General features: G+C 45.0%; 1 protein-coding gene across 1 annotated transcript in view; it reads right to left on the bottom strand.

Annotated features, from left to right (window-relative positions):
- Positions 1–19,254, bottom strand: part of CSMD1 (CUB and Sushi multiple domains 1) — a 1,701,396-nt gene that overhangs the window by 304,201 nt on the left and 1,377,941 nt on the right. The window contains exon 31 of the mRNA XM_074989136.1: positions 17,215–17,331. Coding sequence (XP_074845237.1) covers positions 17,215–17,331 — 117 coding nt within the window. The remainder of the gene's footprint in view (positions 1–17,214; positions 17,332–19,254) is intronic.

Here is a 19,254-nt window from a genome sequence, read left to right as displayed (position 1 = left end):
ATTGTTAATACTTTGAACTGTATCAAAATAGCACAGTTTATTATAGGGCATTTCTGCACATAAACATAAAAACTTTAAAGTTCATTGTGACAGAGAATTTTGTAATTAAACTTCCTGTAATAGTGAACTTCAGAAATAAAGCAATAAACTCAACCTAATAAAAATATCACATCATAAAAAGTAATATTTTATCAGAAAGAAAATAACTGGATTGCATGTGGCTGATTCTTGATATATTGTGCACAACTCACATGTTATGTGCTGAGCACATGATAGATTACAGTAAAAAAATACACATCAGTGAGTTATTTGCAATTTCTTTTGAAAATCTTTTTTAATTGATTTCCTATGGTATTTATATGGCTCAGTGTACAACTATACAGATATATACATATATTAAAACACCAAAATATTTCCAATTTACTGATATACACCTTTGGGACTCTTATATTTACCTCAGAGTTCTGGAGAGGAACATTTGGTAGTCAATACTTTGTTTGCATAAATGTGACTCAGTGTATACGCACCAATAGCATTAGAGTATAATTGAGCTCTCAAGACATTAATAGTAACAGAGAGTAAGCCTTTTTGAGTCACTATAGGGGCTCGTCTGCATATTTGGCTCAATCTAATTCTAATTCTTGACTAGATTTTGATTTTGGCAGAGTCCTGAGCCAGGTATGTTAGCTGTGCCACACCAGTAGCCTTCCCAAGAGGCATCAGGACTCAAAGACATCGATGAGCCACAATTACTTCCCCATTTTCTCCTATGTTCAATTTCCAGTTTATTAATTTACTGGTGGCTGACAGCACCAGCAAATCACCTTGACCTTCCCCACCACCCCTCCACTCTCTGATTTGCTCACCTTGATTATCTTTTTCTGATTTGTCCTCCTTGCTTACTGTTTTTCGTTCTCTGTGCCTTAAATATTGAGTCTGTTCTGGTCTGGCTATGGTCTGAAGAAGTGGGTCTGTCCCACAAAAGCTCACCTAATAAACTATTTTGCTAGTCTTTAAAGTGCTACTTGACTGCTTTTTGTTAAGACATTAATAGTTTGTAATGCTCTGATGAATTATTATATAAACATTTAAATGTTTTGTCCTTCTTCCCTGGCTTTTTTTCTTTCTTACAAATGGACAAAAAATTACATCTGTCTCTTGTTCATATAGAACTCTAAGAAGAAAAATACAGCATTTTATATTTTTTCTTAATCTAAGGTAGGTGTTCTCCAACTTCTTTGTGCTGTGACTGCCTTTGGATAATAAAAAATACTTCAGAATGCCAGGTGTGGGAAGTGAAACCATCCAAGCTCCAGTGCTCCAGGTGAGGTGGCCAAAGCCTGAGCCCAACTACCCTGAGCAGAAGGGCCAAAGCAGAAACTTGAGGGCCTCAGTCCCAGACAGGGGGCCTGAAACTGCATGGTGGGGCTTGAGCTTCAGTGCTGGGTTCCAGCAAGTCTAAGTAAACCCTGGCAATACTATTCAAAGGAAGTCTTGACCCACTTTCGTATCCCAGCCCTCAGGTTGAGAGCCACTGACCTAAATCACAAACATAACTTGATATACAGGCAGTCAGATTTGTTTCCAATGGTGTATAATGTACTTTTTGAAATATGACAATGAATCATTTAAATTTATTATCTGATATAGTTTATCACTTCTTGGTAAATTAGGGTTGCCAGATATCCAGATTTCTCCTGGAATTCCCAGTTAAAAAGGCACCTTGCTACTCTGGGTAGCACTGCAGATTCTCCCTGGTTGTCCATTCACCAAGGGGCCACAAGGACCTGGTGGCCACTTCCTGGGAACCACAGTAAGTGCTGCCAGGCCCCTATAACCTAACCCCCTGCTGTACACCAACTCCCTTCCCCAGCCTGGTGAAAGTGAGTTAGGGCTGGAAAAAATAAGTGATGGAGGAAAAGACTAATACAGTATTGCCTTGATTTATGTGAGGGTTGCATTTCCATCCTCCCTCACATAACCTGAGTTTTGTTAAGTCAGGGGACAGTTTTTTCCCCTGGCAGAATGCACATTCTGCAGCCAGAGAATCAGCAGGAGCCCCTCAAGCTTCTTTTGGAAGGTAAGTCCTGGGGTTGGGGGTAGGGAGCAGTTGGGGAGGGTTAAGCCTGGTGGTGGGTTGGGGTAGGGCTGCAGGGGGCAGAGTTGAGCCAGAGCGGGAGGTGAACCTGGTTGAGGGTGATGAGCTAGAGCCACATGCTGGGGTGGTGAGCCAGGCCATAGGGAGGGGTTTGAACTGGGGCCGGTGGGGATTTGAACTGGGGCCAGAGGGGTTGACCTGGAACTATGTGTGAGTGGTGGTGTGCTGGAGCCAGAACCAAGCACAGGGGTGGGGGGGGGGGGCGAGGTGAGTCAGAACCATGCATGGGTGGTTAGGGGGCTTGGTTGGGGGCTTGAACAAGGGCCAGGGGGAGAGAGATTTGGAGTTGTGCTTAACTTGCAAGCTAGTTAAGCACAACCCGAAATTGAACATTTCAGGGGTTTCCTGTATTCTATTAAATTCAACAGTGTAAAGTTGAGAGAAGAATTTGCTCAATGTGATCTGAAGTATGAATTTAGGAGAAGCACCGTATGTACAGCGGAGAACAGGTGGGGTAGGGTGGAGCTTTAAGGAAGGAGTGTTCAATTGTGTGTGATTAAACAGGTGGTAACACTATTGCAAGTGCTACACTTTCAAAATGTATTCTTAAAAAAGGTGTCTGTGACATATAAGAATATAATTTCTAAAATGAATGGAGGAATATTTAAATTATTACCGTTCTATTACAGATTTCTTCCATGACTGACTAACAAAAGCATGGTACATGTGAAAACTGTATGCTTATATTTATGGATTTCTTAATTACTAGTGACATATATCACAGAAGCATTATATTTTAGCAAGAGTGTAGGACCAAAAATCTGGAAACCTGGGAAGATGGACCATCCATTTTGTCCCTCTTTATCCTGACCAATGGGATAAAGGAAGTACTCACTTTGCCTTTTCCTCCCCTCTCTTCCTCACCTCCCTCCTCTTCCCCAGCCCCCCCATGCCCCTTCCACCCTCTCTACTCTTGCACCTCAGCTCCCAGCCGACATGACCCTGGCTGAGCGGAGGGAGCTGGAGCACTGGCTGTGGCCAGGCAAGCCCTGCCCATCCACTGCTCCCCACACTCCATATGTCTGAACCCCCACATACCCTGGTCCAGCTCTACCTCCCCATTCCACCTGTCCCATCCCGGCCCCACTGTGGTCCCTGGACAAGGAGCGGTCATGACTCCAGGGGCCATCATGGCTCCCGACCAGCCACTCCAATGGAGGACGGAGGCCCCCTGCCTCCCCATGTATATAGTTCACCCCTGCCCCCCGTAAATAGTCACACATTCTTTGTGTTCCAAAAATAACAGTTGAATTTATTTAACTGTGATATGTGGCCTGCCTTGGTTGAGGATGGCAAGCGGGGCGCTGGTGGGGCAAGGGTGAGAACGGGGGGAGGGAGTTGTGTGGACTGAGCCAGACCAGGTCATGGGGTCCCCTGGGGCAAAGGTCTCCCAGAGGGTCTCCCGCACGCGCACCCTGTCCCAGTGCACCTGGCTGCTCATAGTGCGGCACGGCCTCGGCTACCACACACTCACGGGCATCTGTGCCCTCTACCCTCTACAGGTTGTCGCCACCATCAACAGGATCCTCCTGCGCTGCTTGATCCACCTTGGAGACATGGATGCTGCCATGTCCGGCTTCCAACAGCTGGGATTTCCCAACTTCATCAGTGCATTGGATAGCACCCACAACACCATCTGGGCCCCACCACATAGCCAGAGACGGTACATCAACCGAAAGGGCTACCACTCCGTCATCCTCCAAGTCCTCATGTATGCCCAAGGACATTTAATGGACATCTGTGTGGGCTGGCTGTGCAGGGCCCATGATGCCTGCATCCTGCAGAACTTGTGGCTCAGCTGCAGGATGGCAGAGGGCACCTACATCCCCACATGGGCACTGGTGGTGGGGGATGTGACCATGCCCCCGGGCATTGTCGCCGATGCTGCCTACTCACTCCAGGCCTGGCTAACGTGCCCCTACATGGACCACACCAATGAGAGCCAGAACCAACTCAATGCCCACCACAACCAGGCCAGGAACACTGTGCAGCAGGCATTCATCCGTCTGAAGGCGCGTTTCGGGTGCATCCTGATGTGCCTGGAGGTAGGCCTGCCCAGCATGCCCAGAGTCGTGGGCACCTGCTGTGCACTACACAACCTTGTGGACAGCAAGCAGGAGCTCTTTGTGGCACACTGGGCATATGGGGAACCCTCCTTCCCAGGACTCCACTCCCTGGTGCCCGATTCCCTGTGACCCCCCCTCCCCAGGACCCCACCATGGGTGTGTGCCCCTGGGTGCCTTACCTCATGGAGGATGACCCCGAGAGTGGCCTTCCCCCGCCGAATTGGTGGCCAACCGAGCGGTTGCTGTCTGGGGTGGCCAGCTTCCACAGGGCGATGGCTATTCATTTGTCCAGGAAAAGCATGCACCGCATGCGGTTGTTCTGGTGCAAAGTGATGGTGCCAGCCAATGGCACAGCTCCATGAAGGTGGCCCGAGTCATCCAGAAGTTGCTAAGCCACTGGTCATCGTCCCACTCTCTGAGGACAATATTGTCCCACCATTCCCCGTTGGTGAGGTACTTCCAGAGGTGATGGTGGGGCTGGAACAGGGAGGTGCTCTAGATGCAGCGTGGGGGGAGCCTGCGGGAGGCTGGCCACGTGTCAGGCAGCATGTAGCCTCATATGGCATGCTGTCAGGATGGCCATCAGGCTGGCCATGATGTCCAAGGTGTCCCCATCAGTGAAGTGCTGCTGGTCCATGGCAGGCAGTGGTGTGGTGGCTAACCAAGGCTCTGCCAAGTGCTGTGCTGGAGGTCACTTGCTGCAAGCAGCCAGGGTCCTCAGCATGTGCACGCAGGATGTGTTTGGGAGTGGCCCTTTAAGGGATTGGCTCACCCGTGCTCCAGGAAGGGCTTGTTGGCCATTTGACCCTGCCCCTCACCATTTCCTGACCTGTTATTTTGAAATGAAGCTGTCCATTTAAAAATGACTGGGAGTATTTTCAATGTTGCGGATCACAACGTCGATACACATTTTGTATGTTGTCGCTTCCATAGCAGTTATTTCAAAATAGCTTATTTTAAAATAATGGATAGTGATAAGCCATTCTGATGTCACTCCCTAGTGTGGCCACAGCCAATGTGATACACTTCTGGACAAAAATTACTTGTTTCAATTACTAACTGAACTATTAGTTGGATTCATATGTATAAAATCTCTGACAAAGCTCACATGCCATAGTTCAAAGATGCATATCCAGCTCCAAGAAACATATAAAAACAATTGTGAAATTTATTTTATAGGCAAGACAAGAGGAACTGGACACACTACAAAAATATTACAGCCATTTACCTAAGAGCTAAATTTGTTTCAGGGAAATATTAAACTACAACCCCTTAAAGTAAAGTCACTCAAACAATCATTTATTGGTTTCTTTTCCATTGCTCTAAAATCAAAATCACCTAGGAAATCATTGAAACAGAAATTGCTTTTATGGGAGCACAAGACTGCAAACATGAGTAACAAGTCACTAGTGTTCTGCCTCTACTCTGCAAATGTTTCCTTATTCTGTTGAGCTAGGAGTACACAATACCTTCAAGTTTGCTAAAGATGTTTTCCAATATATTTTTGTTTGGTTTTGGTGTATGCAATGTGGTGCAATGCTGAAAAAGCTTTTCCAGAGAAGCCCTGGCAGCAGAAATAGATTATACATCATTTGTAATCACAGCAGAAGCTGTACTTTGCAGTTTGCCATTCTCTCTTGCATTAGGCTACTTAGCAAAGGAATTAAAAAACATGACAATCCCACAGAGATATTTTAGAGGATAATGCTATTAACATAAATGAGCTATTAATGAAATGGAGAACAGATTACAAGGTTAAAATTAAAGGGTTTGGTCCATAACATTTTTAAACGAAAGCTTTGGGCCAATTTCTGCTATCTGTTATACAAATAAAAATTCAGTAATTCCAGTGACTTCAATGGAGTAAGTGTGGTTTCTTACTGATTTTAACCAACCTTAGAGGCAATTCTTGAAACTGTGGCTGCATCTACACTATGAGTTAAAACTGACCTTATTAAAAATCGATTTTTTAATGCTGGGTTTTATAAATTTTAATGCAAGAATCCTCATCTGCCGACAGGCTCCCCACAAATTTGATTTACTGCTGCCACAAACAAGTCGTCATACATAGATTGTTGCAGCAATGTATTGTGAGAGCCTACCCCACAGTTTCCCAAGCCCTGTATCATTCTGGGTATTTTCACTGGTGCAGAATGGGAAAAAATGCTCCACAAGTGGCTGCGGTTATCTGAGGACATCTTCCTACATTTCATTTTCCTCATTCCCATGCCATGTTAAGCAAATGTCCCTTTCTTCCATGAGGAATCTTGCTTGTATCAATGACTTGCTTTTTGTCACTAAGAGGATGGGAACAGTAGCAAAGTTGTTCGAGCATTCAGCTGCTGAACCTAGGGTTGTGAGCTGAACCTAGGGTGGTGGGGCAAACAGATTTCAACAAAAAATCTGTCTGGGATGGTGACAGGTCTTGCTGTGAGTGCAGGGGACTGTACTCAATGGCTAAAGCATTAAGAAAGTGGCTAGGAAGGGTTAGATAAAAGATTTTGGGCTTCCCAACTAACAGGTTTTCAAAACAAGATGCAAAAGTGCTGGAACACATGGAGAAATGTAGGGGCTGAGGACAGAAATTCATGCGGCTGTATGGCAGCTTTCCAATCTGCCCTGAATAGGAGGTGGCTCATAGCTTTTCCACTCTACGAGCAACCTGGAGACTGAACTGTGATTTAGTGCAGATCTAAACAACAGCTGTAAGATTAAGGCTTGGATCTGGATTTAGACCTCCTGGCAAAGAAATCCTCAGAACAAGAATTTTCTCTCAAAGGCCAGCCACTCTAGTGACTAAGTTCTTTCTTCCCTTGAGGGAGTATTTTAAATGTTTATCATAAGAAGGTCTTCACACTCCAGAGCAGTGATCTGGAATGGATTAACCCATAACTCTGAAAAGAAATTCTGAATCATTGAAGGCCTCAGCAAAAGCCCATTGAAATCAATGGCCACTTCTACACATGCCACTTCTTTTGAAAGCGGCATGCTAATGAACAGCCTGGAAAATGCTAATGAGGTAGAGATGTAAATTTCTGCACCTCATTAACATACAGTCACATGATTCGGAGTCCAAAAGAAGCTCTTCCAGACTCCACAACAGCATGTAGAAGTGCAGGCCCTGCGGGATCTCCCAGAAGGAATTGCTCCTTCTGAAAGCCCCATCTTCCTGGAAATTTACATCCATCCTTCATTAGCATTTTTCTGGGCTGTTCATTAGCATGCTGCTTTCGGGACAAATGGCATGTGTACAAATGGCCAATGGGATTCTTTTCATTCACTTCAGTGGCCTTTGGAGCAAGTCCATACCAAGGTATTGCTCTGTTACTTTTATTTCTTGGTGCTCCACAATCTAGAAAAGTATGTCTAAGTACACCCACGTTACTCAGAAAATGTGAAAGGATCTTTAAATCAGTTATTTGGTTGCTCCAAGCCTTACTTGGCTAACTGTGGTAATTGTGGAGCTAATACTTTGACTTCGATGGCCTTTGGATCAAGCCTATACCAAGGTATTGCTCTGTCACATCTATTACTTGATGGTCCATAATCTAGAAATATATGTCTAAGCACATATGGGCATTGCATTGAATGTCTTCCCTCTCAACTTTCAATGGCATTTCCTGTGCCTACCTAAGTGGCTATGGGCAACGGGGAATCAGGGTTCAATTCCAGAGGGTAAGCCAGCTACCACATCCAAGGAAGGCAGCAGGTGCACACATTACCCACTCCCAACCCAGGGAGGTAGTGGTGAAAAATGACAAGATGAGACTCTTTTGAGACCCTGTAATTGGAATGAGTACACTTTAAATCCTTTAATGAGGATCCATGAGAGGGCAAGTCTGGTGTTAGCAGCCAGGATAATTCCAGCCCCAATAGTGTATACTAAAGTTGCTGCAGTTCAAAAGCTTGTAGTTGGATCTTGTCCCGGTCCCTCCTCTCAGTGTTCCCTTGATGCTCTTAGGAGTTTACTTTGAAAAAAAGCAGGCCAGTCACTGGAATACTCTGTCTAGAAATAATGGAATAGGACTCCAGTTCTATTTTGTTGGTTTTCAGACCTGGAGCCATGAATAAGAGGGATGGACAGGGCATTCATATTGTGCCACTAGAGGTGAATTTCTTGGACCAGCGAATAGCTGCCAGCCCCCACATATCTTAGCCATTGAGGGAGACTATCCCTGAACAGCTGCAAGGCCCCTGAGTATCTTATCCATTGAGGGAGACTTCCTCCTGGTTGGCTGCAAGGTTCCCAAATAGTTGCCAGCCCCCAAATATCTTTGCCACTGAGGGAGATGTCTCCCAGGTGACTCCAGGACCATTACCATGGGCAAGCTGCCTGGCAGCCTGTTCATTATATCCTTCATTGGTTTGTGGTCAAGCCACATGATGCGACTGGGTGCCAGAAAGTTCCATATGGCGTGGTTCCTCTGGGGTAGGGAAGGGAGGCGATATGGGGGTCATGACAAAAAGTAAAATTGCTGAAAAGAAGTTTCTTAGCCTTTCTTACAAGCACAACCCTCACCTACATCCTGGCTGCCCCATAGCTACATGCCTAATGCCAGGCAGCACAGGGGAAAAAAAAAGAAGCTAGCAGAGATATACACAGACACCACAGACACCACAGCTGCACTAACAGCAAAGAGAGAAAAAAAGTTTTTCAGCCTCTCATACAAGCATGACCCTACAGTCATGGGCTTCCAGGTGCCAAACTGAAACAGTCTTCCTGTTGCCTAATTCCTGTGCCCCTGAGACCAGTGGAATTGGAAGAAGCCAGAGTGGAGAACTGTGGGTCATTGTGGGGCACATATATGACATCTCTGGAGGCTAATGAATCCGATTTAAAGACATGGCACTTCCATGTCTTTAGCCTTTATTCGGAATTTTAGATTTGACCTGAACGCTACACCCATCAGGTTCTAGCAATATTATGATATCAATATTATATCGATTTTAGTGCTCCATAAATTGAGCTAATCGTATTTATAGTGAAGACAGGCAGTTGGTACAATCGAGCTAAATGATTTAAATTTGATTTTATCACATAGCGTAGAAGCAGTCTGTAGGAAAGAATTATAATGTAAGAAGAGAAGACTTGCTTCATGTAAGGTGATAAAGAAAAATCTATATTTCTTCTGTCATCCATGAGGTAATGGAGAGTAATACAAAACACAATAATTTTCTGGCAATAGCTATATGTACAAAAGAGGGCATCAAATGTGATGGCAAGCTTTAAAATTACTAGAAACCTTATTAGAAACATTTTTGACAGATTGATAGAACAGGTTTTGCTCCCAGCCCAGCCCAATTATTTAAATTGGTTTTGAATGGATGGGTGGAGATAAACTACAATAGAGAAGTACTGATGAATTATCATTATCCATTTACATCTACTGATAGCTAGATAAAACAAGGGCTGTAAAAGGGCTTTGTTTTCAATGAAAAATAAATGTGAGTCATATTCTTCTTTGGAATACCCCACTGCATGCAAGGAGAAATGCATTTTCTTTAATACAATCTAATTTTGCTGTAATTTTACTAAATTCAGTAGTGCAAGGTTGAGGGAACAGTTTGTCCCACTGTGTTCTGAACCATGCCATATAGTAAATGCATCCAGGCATCGTAAAAGCTTTGTTATCAGATACTCAGTTTATCAGAAAGCTCAATTAATTACCATTTCTGATATCTCCCAATATAAATCTTCATTTTAGTATCTGGATCTATTACACTGCCTGGCACATTATGCAATTAGACATTCTGCAGTCTACTTTTATGCAAAAGATGCATAAGACAAGTAAGCATGCTGAAATCAGATTTTATTCAAATAAGTTGCTTTCAGAGTGTGTCAGAGTCATCACAAGTTCAGCCCAATCTCTTAGATTGTCTATATCTGCATTGCTAATTGATGTTGATAATGATGACCCTAAAGTACTGCAAGATCCTGATGTGCCTTCTGAATCATCAAAGAAAGATTAATGATATTCAGTATAATTTTAATATATTTTAGTGATGAGCGTATGCTCTGTACTGTCTATAGTGATATGTAGTGTCATCAGATAATATACAGTGTAGAAAACCTTACACGTAAATGCTTCAAGAAATTAATCACGTTGAAGTTCAGTACTACTACTGGGATTGGTGAGTACCCGTATACTATTTGATAACTTTCTTCATTTTTACTGTACTTTTATACCTTGAAAATTAATGAGGAATCCTGTAGCACTTTAAAGACCAACAAATTTATTTGGGCATAAATGTTCTTGGGCTGGAACCCACTTCATCGGATATTTCTTTGAAAACTGGTATTCCATTGGTAAAATACAATTCTCATTTAACCTGAATAGCTAATTAATTGGTAGTCCCCAGACCCCCAACATGCCAGATAACAAAGGTTTCACTGTTTTCTGTTGCTGTTGGACTTGCAGCAAAATTAACCCTCTGGCTGCATATATGTAATTCAGAATGTGATTGTTCATAAAAACAAAACAACAACAGCAACAACAACAAAACTCACAAATATTTATAGAACTTACGATTAAGTTCTGCCCTTTTAATCTTAATCAAAACAACACCCATGATAGATAGATAGATAGCACGAGACTCATGCACTTATGTCAGCTGACCCAGGCCATCCACAGGTGTTTAATTACAGTGTATACAGACTCTTAGTATCCCACAGTGCCTCGCTGGGAATGATACATATATGCTACCTTCCACACAACGATAGTTAGTTACACGGTACATAGTCTTCACTGTTCCATGGAGCTAGGCAGGCAGCAAAACTGGACTCTAGCATGTAACTAAGGAGTGGTTGAAGTAAACATATAACCTAGTTTGCTAGCCTATACTGGGAAAAGGACAACAACTGAGGCTTATGTAGCTAGGAAGGTAAGGTACTGAAGCTACCCATAATTTGACATATTTTCAATGAAGGAATTTGTAACGGCTTCATGAAAGCTGAAACAAGGAATGAAATGACAAAATATGGAATGTAGAAAGAAAACCCTATCCTTCGAAATAGTCATAGTAAAAATCAATATCAAAATTTTATGTCATTGACTATTTTGAACCATAGCCGAGTGTATGTCTGTGTTTATGACAAATTAAAAAATTGGAACAAAGTATACTTCATGGCAATATAACAAATTAGCATTGACTTGGAATCAGAGAGAGTGAGCAAAGAAGCACTTGTGTAGAATTTAGAAACTTCTGCAAAGGAAACATAATTTAACTTTTAAATCATAGCAGTATTAGCCAATGGTTACAAGCAGTTAGGACCCCACTGGTGTAGACTGTACAAACACACAACAAAAATGTAATCATTGTCCAAAAGTGCTTACAATCTATGAAGAATAAGACCAGAGATGATAGATGCAGGCAGACAACTGGGTATACAAGGAAACAGTGAGGCGATATTGATAAGCATGATAAGATAAGCGGTCAATACGCCAGCAGCTGAAGTAGTTCTGGAAGGCATTAACTATGTTTTTCAACTGCCATAACAACATGGAATTTTGGATGCAAAAATCCTGTCCTCCCATGAGGATATCTTTGAAAAAACTGCCGTTAACATTCTTCCTTAGTTTTCACATTTGTTTTCTTTTCTTTTGGTGTTGTTATTTTCATATTTTATGGGTATTATTGGATAATAACTAGCTCCTTTTAGCATAAAATACACCAGTGGTAAATGTATGAAGTACCTAAGGAGATTGACAATCAAATGAATGAACAAACACACATAATTTGAGAATTAACTTGCTTCTTGAACTTTCTTTTCACTAAACTCCGAAATTCTAAAGGTAACTTCTGAGACCATTGTAGTTAACAGCCAAACCTGAGTCAGGCTCATTCTGACTGTTTATTTCATCCATTCCTGTAGTTCAATACATTCTAAAGGACTCTCCGACTTAGGGTGACAATATTTCTATATGCTAAATATGGGACACTGTGGGGTGGGGGTGGGGGGTCTCCCCAGATGCGGCTGCCAAACACATGTAGCTCCCTGGCTGCACCATGCCACAGAGTGTTGGAATGGGGCTGCCATTGCACAGGGGAGATCCCCAGTTGCAGGGAGAGTTTCCCTGTGGAAGGGGGGTGGGTTCACTGGATGCCCTGTGCTGCTGGACTCTGGCAATTCTGAAGGAATGCTCCCTGGCTCCATCAGTGTCTGCCCTGTGGTGGCTGCCACCTTGGGGAGAACCCACACCTTGGCTATGGGAGATGGCTGTGGCTTCCAGCTGCCCCATGCCTCTGGGGTGCTGGGAATGAAGCTACTGCCCTGCGGGGGACCTCCCTGGCTGCCCCACACCTCCAGGATCTGAAATTCAGGCTGCTACTTTGCAGCTGCCCCACAACTCTGGGCACCAACAATGGGGCTGTTGCCCCACAAGGGACCTCCCTGGCTTCCCACATGTCAGGGCACTGGGAATGGAGCTGCCACTCCATGGAAGAACTCCCTGGCTGTGTGAGCTCCCTTGCTGCAGAGGCAGATGCCTAGCAAAGGGTGGGGTGGGGTGGGTACATGTGAGGTTGTCCTGAGGCGGGAATCAAGCTACCTCCCCACAGTAGTCTCCACAGCTGCAGAGGCAGCTGCCCCATAGAGGGACGGACTGCCCAGCACTACTGGGGCAACAGGTTCTCCCTTAAAATCTTAGAGCAAGGACAAAACACACTACCCTACCCCCAACGTATCCTGTCTTACCTCTATGGTAGCGCCTGTGCTCCCTATCCTGCCGCTACATGTACTGACCAGTCAGTATGTGCTGCACATGCTGTTCACCCAGCTCCTGATTGATTTTACCGACAGCTGAGCATGTGCTAGAAGCATGCCCTCTGCACAGCCCCTGAGGATGAGAGGTGAGTCTTGTCTAGCAGCCAGCCTCCACAGGAGCCCCAGGGACCCCCTGCAGAGCCCTCACAGGGCTCCTAGGGTCCCAGGGTGGGAAGAAGTAAAGGGCTCCCTTCTGGATGGAGTGGGAGCAGAGGGACCTCCTGGGCCTCTGGAAAGAGGAGGAGGTCCTCCATGAGATGGGCATCAAGCAGAGAAACACCACAGCATTCACCCACTTGGCCTGGTGTTTACTCATGGGGGCCACCCAGAGTGTACTGCCGACGAAGTACGCTGGAAAGTTAAAGAACTACACCAAACTACGCCTGGGCCTGGGACCAGGCTGGCTGCTCTGGGTCAGCTCTGTCCACTTGCACCTATTTCTGGGAGCTCCTGGGCATCCTGGGTCCTTGGGACACCTCCCCACCCCTGGTGATCATTGACACCTCGGAGGATGAGACACAGCCAGAGGCAGAGAAGCAGCCTGGACCGTGGACCCAGGAGGCTGAGGGCACCAAGGAGTGGTCAAGCGAGGAGGGGGACCTGACCCTCTATATCCCCTCCCGCTCATCCAGCTGGGTGACCAGAAGCTTGGCATCCCCTGTTGTTGCCAAGGGACCCATGGTATACATACACGGTGGGGTGCACACCTTAGTCTGTGGGGTAGGGGTGACGCACCAGCCAGACAGTTGCATGCAAGACCAGTGGTCCTGGGCCACACACTTCCAGGCCTGGCATGGCACATGGCACCCTCTGATCACCCGCTGGCAATGGCCAACACCCACCTACAGTGGACAGTGCTGTAAGCTGTGCACGAGGTGGTGGGCAGTTAGGGACAGACAGCACTGGGGGACCTCTCCACAGGGTCTGGGAACACCCACCTGCCCGAGATGCCCCCCGGCTGCTATGTCATTGGATGGGATATCAGCCCTGGGAAGGGGAAAGGTGCCCTGAGGGGGGGGGATGCTGCCCCATGGTCAGCTCCCCCCCAGGCCAGAATACACTATTGACATGCCACTGCACCATCTGAGGGCTGGGATAGCCCTGCATCATCCATAGCCCTGGAGAGCCTCCTGGTGGATACAGATGGTGCCCAGACCCTACCCCATGTGGTGCACCATCGGGACTGCAGGCAGAGGGTGCCTCAGCAGGTGGAGGACGACCTGACCAGCTGCCACCAAGCCAAGGTGGCCTAGCGGCACCTTTGGTTCGCCAAGGCTGAGCTGGAGTGGTGGAGGGCAGTGTGGGACAGGCTGCTGACCACCCTGCAGGGCATTGGCTGCACGCTCAGGGAGCATGCAGCCAACATGGCCTGCCTCCTCGCCTCCCCCGTCACCGTCCTGCCAAGCCCACTGCCACCCCCCCATCAAGCCCACTGCCACCCACCCCGAAACCCTCCCACAGCCTAACCTCCCAGTGCTCACCACCCCCTGCCCACCCTGCCAAGGACCCTGCACCCGGGGGGACAGGGGATCCCAGCGCTAACAGTGGTCGTGGCCTACCACCACAGCCCTTGACTGTACCTTCCTGCCCACCTCCAGGTTCAGAGCCCTCTGCCCCCAGTACACTGCTGTTTCCCTCCATTCATAGTTTCAGGTTCATTTCTGTACTGTTCATAAATGTTTAATTGGCTTACACCCCCATGTGCCATGCTCTTCGAGGAGGGATGATGGGTGGTGGAAGTGCAGGTGAGGTGGTGATGGTAGTGGTGGTGGTGGTGTGGATGATGAGGGGTGGATGTGCATGGAGGGCAGGTGTAGGTGTGGGTCACAAGATGCTGGCCACGGTGGCCTGCCTGGGTGCCTCCCTAATTCGCAGGCTACCAGCCCCGCTGCCCTCCCCAGACATAAGTGCTCCCTTTGTCCTCCATAATGTTGTGGAGGGGCATCAGGTGTGTCTCCCAATATTCAGAGAAGAAAGTTGACACCCCCAACCACTGGGATTTCCCGCTAGGGGACAAATGTGCCAGCCCCCATGCGCCAGCAGACCCCAGAGTTCTGGAAGATGTGGGTGTCATGGGGGCATCTGGCCCAGCCCATGTATATATCCATGAACTGGTCCTTTGAGTCCACCAGGGCCTGGAGGACCACTGAATGGTAGCCCTTCCTGTTTATGCTACTGGCTGGTGCTGTGTGTTGGGGTACAGATGGGGATGTGCCTGCCATCCAAGGCATCAAAGCAGTTCAGGAAGCCCAGATCAGCAAAACCCATGATGGCGGCGTCTGGATCCCTCAGGAGGATGACCCTGTGCAGAAGCATCATGTTGATGGATCAGATGACCTACACAGTGTGGAGGAGGACATGCACTCCCATAAGGGTGTGTTGGGCCATACATGGCCCCCGCCTCCTGCCTGCCCCCTCCCAGGCCCCTGCCTGCTCCCTCCTGGCCTCTCACAGCCAAGAATTTCCCTTGCCCAGGCTTGCTTACCTCCATGAGTACAGCCCCAATGGTGGCCTTTCCCATCCCAAACTGTTGTGCTACAGAGTGTCAGGAGTCCAGATTGGCCAGCTTCCTGAGGGCAATTGCAACCCACTTCTCCAGGGTGAGAGCGGGCCGCATGCAGGTGTCCTAGTGCTGAAGGGTGGGGGCAAGCCAGTGGCAAATCTCATTGAAGTTCTCCCTAGACATGCAAAAGTTTTGGAGCCATCGTTTGCCATCCCACTTCCCCAGCACCCGGGGCTCCCACCAGTCGGTGCTGCTGGGGTGGCTTTAGAGGTGACGGGGCATGTGGGGGAGACCAGCGGTGTCCTGGCAGGCTCAGCCACCTGAGTAGCTCAAGCTCAGCTGTGGCGACAGTTCAGAGCACAGCCAGTAGTGTCTCCAGGAAGAGGGTCTCCTCATGCAGGAGCTGCTGCTGGGACTCCATCCTGAGCATGAGTGAGCTCTGTTGGGCTGGGGACAGATGGATAGCATTCATCTTATGTGGGATGGAGGGCAGAGGGAGGGGCCCTTTAAGGGAACGGCTGTCTGAGGCCCCGGAAGGACTTTGTTGGCCATGGGACCCTGTCTGCAGCATTTCCTGCCTGCTTCTTTCGAAAGATTGCGTGGAGCCATCTGGATGCTCCCATTCAAAAGAATGCAGTGGTCCTTCAAAAGGGCATATCAGCCTGTTGATCTGCTTTTAATGTGTGGTCTCACCCTTTTGAAAGTTGAGTTTTTGACTGCTGTCTTTAGATTTCCGAAGGAAAATCCCCATTCGAAGGGATGTTTATGTGTAGACATGTTTGATCACTTTAATTCCCCACCACTTTTTTAAAAACTATTCTGTGGTCTGGAAACAAATTACAAATTAATACTTTGTGGTCTGGTATGCTATGGAATCTCTAGGGTAGCAACTGGTGTTAATTGGTCATATTTACCACGGGAAAAATTGGGACACCATAGTCAGCGCTGTTGTAGGAAAATCATAAGAAGGCTGGTAGGCAAATGGAAAGAAAAAGGGGAATCTTCTTCCCTGCCTCATTCTATCCTCATTTCAGACTGCAAAACTAAGACAATTTTCATCAGATACTGAAAATATACTAAACTGCTCTAAATCCAGTTCTTTGAAGGATTCATTTTTCAAGCCACACTTGACAAGTAAGAAGTAAAGTGTCAGTCATTTATCTTCTTCCTCATTATCTGGGCCTACAGTTGTGGGACCAGCTTTATTGAAGGCCATACATGTTAACTTTCTATGTCTAATCACATACGCTTTAGAAACACCGCACTCTTATTTTGATACATTGCAAGAATCACATAATTTCGTTGGTGGTTATTTTATAAACATATTTAGAGGTCTCATGAAGATAAAATTTTGTCTTTTGCATTGTATATTGTATTTATATTATGATTCTTTCTTTCCCCTACCAATTTACAGTGTATGCACAAACAATGGATGAACAATTATGCCTTGAAAGAGTCCACGATGTTTTTTGACATCAGACATAGACCCTGTTTAGATGGAGTCTGTTGATTACCCTGGCATAGATGCCATGGTGAAAACCCTTGAATCTTTTTCAGCTTCAAAGGCATGCATGCTCGTGCTAAACAATTATCAATATTGCAAAAAGGTTACCTTAATTATGGCATAAGAAATAAACTTTCATTTTTCTGAGAATTATTTCTAACAAATAAATAAAATCAGCCTTAGAACAAATTAATTAGTCAGTAATATTAAAACTCTTACCAAACTCCTTAGGTACAGTTATAGAATAGTGACAAGTCTGCCCAGCAGTATAATTATGTGGATAATTTGGTGATAAAACCACCCCATCTGATCCAGTATGTTGGCCTCCACATGGAGCTGAAAACAAAAGAGAAACAAAAGCATTATGCTTAATTCCATCTACTACTGTCTAACTGCAAAAACTGTGAGGCGGTATTTTTGGCATTTTGTTTTTCTAAGGTACCACATACAATGGATGTCAAATTAAATTAGAGGGTTTTTTTTAACAATTATATTAGTTGTACAGTTCCCTGGAAATAAATTGTTTCATTAAAGAGACGATAAAAACAAATCTGAGAAGCTTGTTTTCAAAGCACAATCTGAATAAAATCTAAGCAAAGACTTGCTACTTATTACTTATACTGCATAAGCAGCTTCAGCGTACTAGGTGCTTTCTAAACATAGATTAAAATACAGTTTTGGTTCCAAAGAGGCTGCAGTAAAATATCTTTTTGCTATTTTTCACCAACATTAAATTGAGAAGCATTAATATTTTATTTAAACTAATACTTTGACAATACAAAAAATAAATTTGGTTTAGAAAAGTGAAGAGAAGACTGCCCTTAGAGAACCAGGCCAAAGACAGTCTAAAAATCCAGGGCCAAATACTACTTTCAGTTAACTTGTGTAAGTGGGCTACCATAGTTATGTTGACAGGAAAAATATAGTCAAAAGGAGATGGAAAAGGAGAGCATATGAGATTTTGTAAAAGTGGCCAGACTGACAGAAAGTGGACTTTTTCAGGCTGATACGATTCTCCTAATTTTTGTACACAAATGCATACATATAAAGGAGATTTCCAACATACACACTGGCCTTTTTTCCCAACTCTTCAGTGAAATTATCAAATGATATATGTACAGATATGTGAACTTAAACAACAAAACTGTTAAAGAAAGCTGTATATAAAAAGCAAAATATGTTTTAACAAGTATTTTATTTTCCAAATACCACAAGTGATAATGTAGTTCATTTTAGTTGTATATCATTTAGATAGTCAGTATATTATTATTTATGACATTTAGCAAATACTAAAATATGGAGATTTCATGTGGATTAAAAGGTCATCATTGCACCATAATTTTGCCACTCCAATTTCAAAGGACTAGGAATAGACAGAAACTCATAAATTACATTTTCTTTGGGGGATTTATTTGACATTAGTTCTAAAGTAATCACAATGTTTTGGTTCCTATGTCTGGGAGTACTCCCTGCAGCAGTGCATAAAACAAACAAAATATTTCCTATTCCCTTAAGCTAAGCAATTCAAGAATATCCATGTTGTTTGTAATTCCTTCTGCACAACCAATGACCTTTTAACAATGCTGCAGATCTTAGTTCTTGAGTACTGAGTGATTGTTTTCAATAGCCAGAATCCCTCAAAAGGTACTTTATCTTTTAACATAAGCTTCTTGGCCTGTAAACCTTGAAAATGTCCTTTAAACAGAACATTGTGCTTTTTCTTAGAGAAACGCCTAGTGACAAGAAAGGCTATGACCATGCACAGACACTGCTACCACAATGGCAAATGTGTGCCTTTAAAAATGTTTGCTCCAGTGTTGTAACACTGTAGATCATTGCTCCAAAATCTCATTTTAATGTAACTTAATTTGCTGGTCATATATCTTTAAAAGTTTGTTCATCTTATATCCCAAGCACCAGTGATGGGACCTTTTGCTTCCAACTGCCTACTGTCTAACAGACCATTAATATCATATAATTACCAGTTATACTGAAACCACACTCCCATAACATTCTAAATGTGAACGAGGCAGAGAAATGTGAGTCAGCGTGCTCAGCAAAGTTATTTGAGGTTGACCAGTACACACAGGTGGTCCTTTAATCTGTTGGAAATGAGATGAAAATAATGGCTAAGTAAAGAATGGGCTGGGGTGGAGTGAAGAATAGCTTGATTGCAGCACTGGGAATTGTGGTGGAAAGTTCAGAGACCAACTGGGAGTTGAAAATGCAGAAAAGCTGAGGAGGGAGTATTGTTTTTCT

The sequence above is a fragment of the Carettochelys insculpta genome, chromosome 3 (genome assembly GCF_033958435.1).
Source record: "Carettochelys insculpta isolate YL-2023 chromosome 3, ASM3395843v1, whole genome shotgun sequence".
Taxonomy (NCBI): Eukaryota; Metazoa; Chordata; order Testudines; family Carettochelyidae; genus Carettochelys; species Carettochelys insculpta.
Note: the sequence above shows the minus strand (reverse complement) of the source record. Positions and strands in the feature narration are given on the sequence as shown.